We start from the raw sequence: 9,130 nt of genomic DNA, 5'->3' as shown, positions 1-9,130 counted from the left end.
CTGCGTGTTTGGGGGTCCAGGGAAGCCCGGCCCTCCGGTCAGAGGGTGTGGCTGCACAGGGGCTCTGCTGGAGGCTGCATGTGCTAAGCCGTCGGTTTCTCTCACTCTCCCGGGGCATGGGAAAGGCCTCTCCACTCCCCGGCGTAAAAGGTCTGTGTGGTGTTTTTCTTAGGTCGATGCGGAGGAATTAGTTTTACAGCTGACACCGTGGTGCCTGGGGAAACAGAGCGAGGTGAAGCAGCACCCGCACACCTCACACTGCATGTGTGCAGGAGGAGGGGGGGACAAACTGCACTGCTGTATGACGCTAGCTGCAATTTCCCCCTCTTTCTCTCTCTCTCTCATTTTAAGTTTTTAGTGTTTTTTGGGTGGTGGCAGTGGAAACACCTCCTTGACAGGCATTTTAATGGAGAAAAATCGATTTACTCTAAAACTGAATGTTTACTGTATATGAGTGGTATTTGCCTTCATTTTCAAACATTTGACCATTCTATCAGCTGAGAGAGAAAGAGAGCAAAAGTTCTTGTGTAGCACACCCTAATTATCTGCCTGTAGCTTAGACATTTAGAAGATATTTAGGGTGTGACCTTTATTGTTTTCTGATTCATTATTAAAAATGTGGATAGATGTACATGCTTCGGCTGATAAGGCTTCAGTTTGAGTGTAAGACGGCGTGTTGTCTTTACTGACGGCGTGAATCGGTTTAAAATGGGCTCAATTTGTCCCCAAGGACAAACAAATAGGCCTACGTGCTTACACGGGAGGGGGGTCAAAGGAGTAACAGGATTAATAGCGTTTACTATCAATCATTAAGGACGTCTGCTTTATTGATGACAGCAACAGGGTGCAACAGTTAACGCTGTATCATACGGGGATTAGACAGGAACGATGGGCAATTTCACGCCTGGGTTATGTTTGCCCATGGGCTAGGCACAGCACACAGCCCGTCCCCTGCCTCCTGTTCAGCGTTACTCATACACATGCGCGCGAAAACAAAAACAAACAGAACGGGTGTCCGCAGAAACCAGACAATGTATTCACACTACACCGTTACCGACTGTATTATTCACAGTACACAATTATACCAGCTGTATTCAACCGGGCCGGATAGAGTAGCCGATTATACCGAATTTAGACAGACGCGCGTAAATTGACAGGCGTCTTGCTGAGCGTATCTCACGCTGAAATTCGATTAGATTTAATGTATTTTATGTGATCCCTGCCTTGAGTGTCTCCGTAAGCTATACACAGCGTGCGCTATCCGCAGACATCTCTCGTTTAAAGCTCACGTCAGCACTAAGAATCAGCATCTCTCCACGATGCAGCGTCCCCCCCCCCCCCACCCCCTCTCCCTCACGCATCACAGTGAGCAGGCGAGGCTAAAGAGCTGCCTCCCCTTTCCCCAGTCCATATCTTTTAAGTCTCCCGGTTGGTTTAATTTCGACCTTTTCATTTTACAGACGTCGATATTGCGAATACGGGCGCATGCGAGACAAGGAACCGTCAAGTAGACAGCTCCAAGTTTACCAGCTAATTGCGCTTTCGGAGGGGATAAGTCCAAACCCAACCAGCCCCTTCTAAAAAGCACATACCATTCAATCCTTCATCTTTCGCTGGTTTGTGGCATACCGAAATTGTCGGAACTTCGCATCGGTCGTGGCTTTCGGTATAAATGTGCACTTGGATTATGACTTTCTTTCGACTGCATATGATATCAATTGTTTTCAAGCGACGTAATCGACAGGAGATTCCAGTCGTTTGAGGTCCACATCAGAGCGTAGAGCGACGTGCCAATTCTTTGTTGTTGCATCTTAAACCGTCGGGAGGTGGAATCCGGGAGTCAGAATGCAGTCGTTTTATATTCTAACTGGTTTCGCTTCGGTGACTGCCCGGTGCCAGCGCTGCCTTCTTCTGGGCGACTTGAGTTTGATCAATTAGACGGAAAGCAGGACATGGACTTCAACTTAATTTAGCGCTCTGCTCATCTGTTTCGCACAGGTGGGCGAATTGGCAGTCGATTCACACTACGAGGCTTCATTAATTGCGAATTGAGCTTGTACCATTTTGTTAGCTCTCGATTGTTGTATTTTATATAAGCTAAACCTATCCCAGCGCCGCGTTTCTGATGAGTGTACGTGTGGGGTTTTTTTCGTTCTTAATGTGCTGCAATAGCATTGTCACAGATACTCCCGTCGCTTAAAACATCTGGGTGCATGAAAAGCAATGCTGTGTAACTCCTGGGTGTAGGCTAGTGCTCTAAAGCGAACTTCAAACCAGCAGGACGGGCTGCGTATGGCTGCACCGCTTCCCAAGTCGTGTGATATCAAATGGAACATGGTGTGATTCGCAGCAAAATTATCTCCACAGAAAATGCGTACAAGCTTGGTCTTGTTTTGTAATGAGTAAGCTACCACTGAAGTACAACTAAATGACATACCGAATGCCAAGGAGGCTGGGTAATGTTTGAAAAAAGATAGCTACCTGTGGATTTCTCCAAACCCAACCCACACAACATTTAAAAAACGCCTCTGTGAACAGACTATAAAGCCTGTACAATTGACAAACCCTCTTCCTGAAATAACCGACCGCAATCTGTTCCTATTCTTCAATTTTTTGAGTGTGCAAAAGGTAGCCGACTGGTCGCAATGGAAGTGGACCCAGAGGAGATGGACTGCAATCACCCTGTACCCTTTGAGGTTTTCGCGAGCAGATCCACCTTGCATGGCCTCTCGCACATGTTCACCTACGAGCGGATCTGCATTAAGCGCTGTCTGTGGATTCTGTTCTTTTTGGGATCCGCGAGTTTCCTGGTTTGCGTGTGCGTGGACCGCGTACAGTATTACTTCGAGTACCCACACGTCACTAAACTGGACGAGGTGTCGGCTCCGTTGATGATCTTCCCTGCGATTACCTTCTGCAACCTGAACTCCTTCCGTTTCAGCCGTGTGACGCGCAATGACCTGTACCACTCCGGGGAGCTGCTGGCGCTGCTGAACAGAAGGTGTGTTGCCCAAGTTCGAGTCTGAGTACTAGGCTAGACCACTAAGCGGCATGCTGTCTTTATAGGAATATAAGAAACCCAGCAGAAAGCAACATAAATCACTGACAAGATGTTTTAAGGTCACCACCACTTCACCTTAAGACCCGATGAAGCATGCTCCGAAGTTCGCTCACATATAGCACTGATTTAGCCGAGCAAAACCCATGATGTTTCGGTTAATTATTTTGCTGGTCTTACCAAAGTTCTACCAGTGTTTATGGGTGGCACTGCCACTTCATTTTACCGTTTTAAAGTTGTGACATTAGACATCAAAAGGTTAGTTTTATGCCTACATACTGTTAATTCTTACAAGCAGCGATTTCATCAGTCGGCTGGTATAGATGTAGGCTAGGCTTCCTCAGCTAATTTTGCTGCCAAGGTTTACGGATGTATTCTGTCCACAGTTTATCTGTGTATGCGAATACTGAAGTGGTGCTTCCGTTTTATTTGCTCCGTTTTTGAGCTGGAGGGTTTTTATTCACATAGTCCACAGCGTGTGCGTTGCATAATCCTCTATTTGTAAGTGATTAACATCGCCCAGTCAGTCTAACCAAACAGAAAAAACACAAATGTGATTTGCACATGGAAATTTGGTTTGCAGCAAGGACCACAAACATGGTAAACATTACACAAAATATATATTCTGGCCCCACGGTGGTGGAATGGTGGAATCTTTGTCTACCTTCAAGCGCAGACTTTCAGGTTGCACCTTTCCCTCCCCTCCCTACCTCCCTGTAATTTCTAGTTAGCCATGTATGCTTTTTGCTGTTATGATTGCACTTGCATATAATTATTTGACTATTCCTAGTGTTCTCCTTGCCAAAGCTGTGGTATTGCGATTTGACATCAGTTTATCTGATTATTTTATAAGGAATCAATATCAAGACCACTACCGATGCTGTGCAAGCTTTAAGATAAATGGTCCCTGAAGTTGGTGGCCTAGTTAGATTGCTGATGCTGGTGCCCATATCTTCTGCTGAGACAGAGCAAATCTTATGTTGAAAACATGCTTGCAGTCTACCACAAGTCAAAAAATACTCAATGGTGTTGCTGTGTACCATATTCAAAAAGCGAGTCTCGACAGACTGGACAAAAGACACATTTTCCAGCAATGTGCAGGGTAATGAAAGGAGGAGAAGAGTTTTTGGGTCCTTCGGGGAACCTACTTCTGGACAGTAAATTTTGCTTGGCTGCACTAGTCAAAGATTAAAATTAATCTGTAGTAATCTGTAGTAGATCATTTTACGATTTAACATCTGAAGTGGGCTTTTATTTATTTATAAAAATGCTTTGTAAAAATATATGATTTTTCTATGTTAACACTTAGTGTGTATTAAGTTTCTTTTTTTTTGGTACATAGGTTCTTTGCTGTTTTCATGTAATATACAGTTAGAATAAAGTGGTCCTCACATAATTTGTAACATTGCAGTATAATGGAAATCAGTAAATGTAAACTTAAAACATGTTGTGGAGAAGGCTTGCTGTTGTTTAGGTGGGTGAAGTGAAAGTTTGATCAAGTATGTTGATCAGTGTTGACTCTTGTTTGTCCATGGCTTCATAAAAATTAAGTATTCCATATGACTTTTAGAGTGTTAGACCATTAGCCAAAACTATGTGGAATGCGTAGTAACTTTAAGATAATCGTTTAAGCTTAAAAGTTGAGACCTTTTGCTCACAATTTGATCCCCCACTTTAAAAATATCTTCTGCACCCCTGTTATAGCAATTGTATAGTTGCAAACCCTCCAATGATAAATGACAGTTAAAAAACATTTCTACTCCCAGTTCTCCCTACTGTATTCAGTCAGGCATAGTGCGTTATAAATAGAAATCTAGTGCTGATCAGATTATCACTAAAACTGCACGTCTTGCATGCCAGAGAATCAAATGAGATCAAAAATGTTTTTTGGCAGGTGTGGTTGACATTTCTCCTTCATGTCTCACATTTTATGATTTTATAACCTTATAATAATTGTATAATTAGCTGACACATTTATCCAAAGTGACTTGCAGTTGATTATACTAAACAGGAGACAATCGTATTGTGGCTACACTGGGGCTTGAGCCACCAAACTTCCTGGGCCCAGTGATGTGCCTAGCCACTAGGCTACAGGCTGCCGTAGCCTGTATTATATTTGTACCCGTTATCATTATTTTATATTGCACTGTTAGATTGCTTGGTTTAGGCTTGTGCTCCATGAAGCACTTTGTAATGCATGCTGAGTACAGAAGTTGCTTGTGATGCATGCTGCGTACAGATTTTCACACACACTAGTCACTAGAGTTTGCAATGAATGGTGCAAAAAACAAACAAAACATCCAGTGAGCAGCAGTTCTGCAGACAGAAACGCCTTGTTAATGAGAGACATCAGAGGAGAAGGGCCAGACTGGTCAAAGCTGAAAAGAAGGTGACAGAAACACAAATAACGACACACAAGAGTGGTATGCAGAAGAGCATCTGACAACCATTTTTGGGTTGAAAATCAAATCAATTTTTATTGGTCTGGATGAATGTGCTGAAGCTATATGTGAAGGATTCTAAGTGAAAGTAAAATCTAAAATCTAAAGATGTATGCGGTTTGTAGGTTGGTGGTTATTGTTGAACAATGTAGAAAAGTAAAATTCAGATGAACTTGTGATGGTACAGGCCATTGGTTATTAAGCTAGATACCTTTACCGCTGTTTTGGAATTGATGATGGGGGCGGCCTGTAGCGTAGTGGTTAAGGTACACGACTGGGATACGCAAGGTCGGTGGTTCAATCCCCGGTGTAGCCACACTGAGATCCGCACAGCCATTGTGTCCTTGAGCAAAGCCCTTAACCCTGCATTGCTCCAGGGGAGGATTGTCTCCTGCTTAGTCTAATCAACTGTACGTCGCTCTGGATAAGAGCGTCTGCCAAATGCCATTAATGTAATGTAATGTAATGTAAGATTAATCTTTCAGATTAATAGTCTTCGGAGTTGTGGTTTGATTCCACTGATAGTCTGATTAATGCAAATATAGCATTATAAATAAATTAATGAGTAACAAGCAGTTATGTGAAGCTGTTGTGGAGGACCAATGTCCCCTGACCTCTCCCAAGGCTGTACTCAATCTCTCAGCTTTTGTCGTGTGGTCGTTTTACATCCTGAAGGTCTATTAAAAAAGTTTTAAAGTTGTTTTGTGGTAGACTGTTCGCCGGACTGAAAGGACATCGATTTCCTGTCCTTTGTGAAGGAAAATGGATGGCAAAGATCTAAAACTGTGGCCAGCACCAAGATCTCAGCAGCACTGCAAACTGCATTGTATTGCTGTAAGAAGTTGAGTAAAATCTGTCGATACCCAGAATCCTCTGTGGGAGAGATGTGTATCCTTGAACATAATGTAGCTTAATGTCTGGCCATATCACAGGGCACAAAGCCTGCCCAGAAGCGTGACCGTGCTCTCTCCAGTTCAGCTTTTGGTCCAAGGACATTTATCTTAATGTTTTGGATGGAAGAGAGAAGCTCTTGTGTTCTGTTGCATCTCCTTTAAATATGTTAATTTAAATTAACATAGTTAATATTTGTAATATTTGAGGAATTATAATCCCTGCTACCACAAAAACATTTCCATGATGTTGGATTCCCATTCGTTTTTTGATAGTCTTACTGATCACTTAATCATGGAAAAACATAATTTAGTACATGTCATATGCGCTTCTAGAATATTTCAAATTAATGTATTGAAATGGCACATTCTTTTAAAATATATTACATCAATGATTTTTAACAGCTAACACTGTTAAAATCAATGTCAATGACTGTTCAAAATTCTAATAATTTCTTATGTCATAGGAAAACAGAATAAAGTTATTTGGCTGCTCAGTCAATGTTCTTTAAACTTGACAAAGAACATTGAAATGACATTATATATGCACTGGGAACATTTACCCTCACCTTCCAAATGTTCCAGGCATGTTCTCAGAACCACAAACAGATGGAAAGGGTAAAACTCATTCCGCCTCTAGGATACGAGGTGTTATCTTGAAGATGGGATTCCTGTAATGTTCACACATTTGAAGTTAAACAGCTGAACTTTCCGCAAATTAACAACAGCCGACAAAGGTATCCTGAGAAGGTTTTTATTATTATTTTATTTATTAACTGCTCAATTGATGAGATTCATGGTCTGCCTAAGTAAGTGCCTCACCGGGGGGATATAAAATCTTCTGATGGAAGAGAGAATGACGGACAGCAGTAGGACACAGCTGTGCACACGCGACCGATGACTCCGTCAGTAGAGCGCCGTGCTGCTGGAATAAGTGTAGAATGTGTGGCAGCACAGACACGTTTAGTGTCTGGTGTACATTTTACTCTGGAATATCATTTACTCGGTTGGAGTAGAGAACATTTGCGAAGTTGGTGGGCATGGTCCCTCCACAAGTGGCACCTAGAGTTTAATTGTGGGATAAAGGAGCTCCAATGCAACACCGACCGAATTCAACACTGTTGTCAATCTCTGAGAGAGAAGGAGAGAGAGAAAGAGAGGAGAGAGAGAAAGAGAGGGAGAGGTCTGTGGGGGGGGGGGTCAGGAGAAGAGAGAAAGTGGAAGTTGAACCCTTGTCATGAAAATGTACATTTTAATGTAAAGAAATTTAAATAACATTCTTCAATGCATTCATCTTGGAGAACTCGTGCCTGTGTGAGTTTGCCTTCCTCTCACAAGCAGCAGCCACAGCCCCACCAGCACTGCTAGAGAGTGAGAACATGCAAAACACCGGGGTGCAAAGCACCGGGGCGCAAACCCCCCCAAACCCCCCCCACTACCAGGATTCATGTGATGGAACTGAAAGCCCCGGTACATTCCAAATGTCAGGGTACCCAGCACAATTATCCCTACCTCCACCCACCCCACTGTAACTTAAGAGACAAAGCCAAAGGGGAAGGGGGAAGAGAGAATAGAGATAGATTCAACCAAACAGTTCCACTGGGGTAAGCAAAGGGGACTAGAGGTGGGTGTAGCCCAACAGGCTTCCCGAAGTAGAACAAGGCTTGGATCAGAGCCCAGAGGACTAACCCTGACTTCATCTGAGGATGACATCCTGTTCTCATAGACCACATAATCCTTTTCCATCATACCACAGACATTAACAGGGAATTGCAAGACAGAAGAACCAGGAGAGAAACTAAAAGGACCGCATGATCCACCACCGTGACCCACCAAACTCAAGCAGAAACGACGGACCCCTGCAGTCCGATGCTCAAATGGATCGGCTATAGGTGCAATGGAATACAGGGGAGCAACCGGTATAGTTTGGTTTCCGCATAAGCTGACATATGACATTGCAGTTCCATTATGGGCAGATTTTGTTGGGACAGCAACCTGTACGATGTAATCGGCAACAAACGCATCTTTCTGAAATAACGGGGCGGCATGGATGGTGCAGTGGGTAGCACAGGCGCCTCACAGCAAGGAGGTACTGGGTTCGAATCCCCGTCGGCCGGGCCCTCTCTGTGTGGAGTTTGCATGTTCTCCCCGTGTCTGTGTGAGTTTCCTCCGGGTACTGATTGGAGAGTCTAAATTGCCCATAGGTATGAGTGTGAGTGAATGGTGTGTGTGCCCTGCGATGGACTGGCGCCCTGTCCAGGGTGTGCTCCTGCCTTTCGCCAAATGTATGTTAGGATAATGAATGAATGAATTAAATAACAGGGTGACAACCCTGAGAGTTCACCATCCGGAACCACTTGATCAAACATTCTGAAGTTACCACGAGAGGTGGTGACCCAACCAACTTTGGAGATCAAGCAAACTCATTTCCCAGTAGTAATGCGACACCATCAACAGGTAACTGAGGTCATACACCAAGCACCATATTACTTTGCACACACTCAGAATCAAGGCTGACTATATGCAAAGGCATAGTTATATGACCTATAACACTGGATAAGCACGCTGCTCCCTATGAAGGAATTAACAGAGAAGGGTAAAACCTCTGGATATTAGGGACTGAAGCTCCCGTGTCACGCAATATTTTAATGGGTTGTTTCTTTCTCTGGCCAACAAAAGATATCAAACCATCAGAGGTATACGGTGAATAGTTAGAGTCTACAACATTCTCTTGCGGTTTA

General features: G+C 43.6%; 1 protein-coding gene across 1 annotated transcript in view; it reads left to right on the top strand.

Annotated features, from left to right (window-relative positions):
- The first annotated feature begins 1,507 nt into the window (after positions 1–1,507).
- Positions 1,508–9,130, top strand: part of LOC133110354 (acid-sensing ion channel 1) — a 288,095-nt gene continuing 280,472 nt past the window's right edge. The window contains exon 1 of the mRNA XM_061220385.1: positions 1,508–3,001. Within this exon, the coding sequence (XP_061076369.1) occupies positions 2,646–3,001 (356 nt within the window). The 5' untranslated portion in view covers positions 1,508–2,645. The remainder of the gene's footprint in view (positions 3,002–9,130) is intronic.

This window comes from Conger conger, chromosome 14 (genome assembly GCF_963514075.1).
Source record: "Conger conger chromosome 14, fConCon1.1, whole genome shotgun sequence".
Taxonomy (NCBI): domain Eukaryota; kingdom Metazoa; phylum Chordata; class Actinopteri; order Anguilliformes; family Congridae; genus Conger; species Conger conger.
This window is presented reverse-complemented; position numbering and strand designations above follow the sequence as displayed.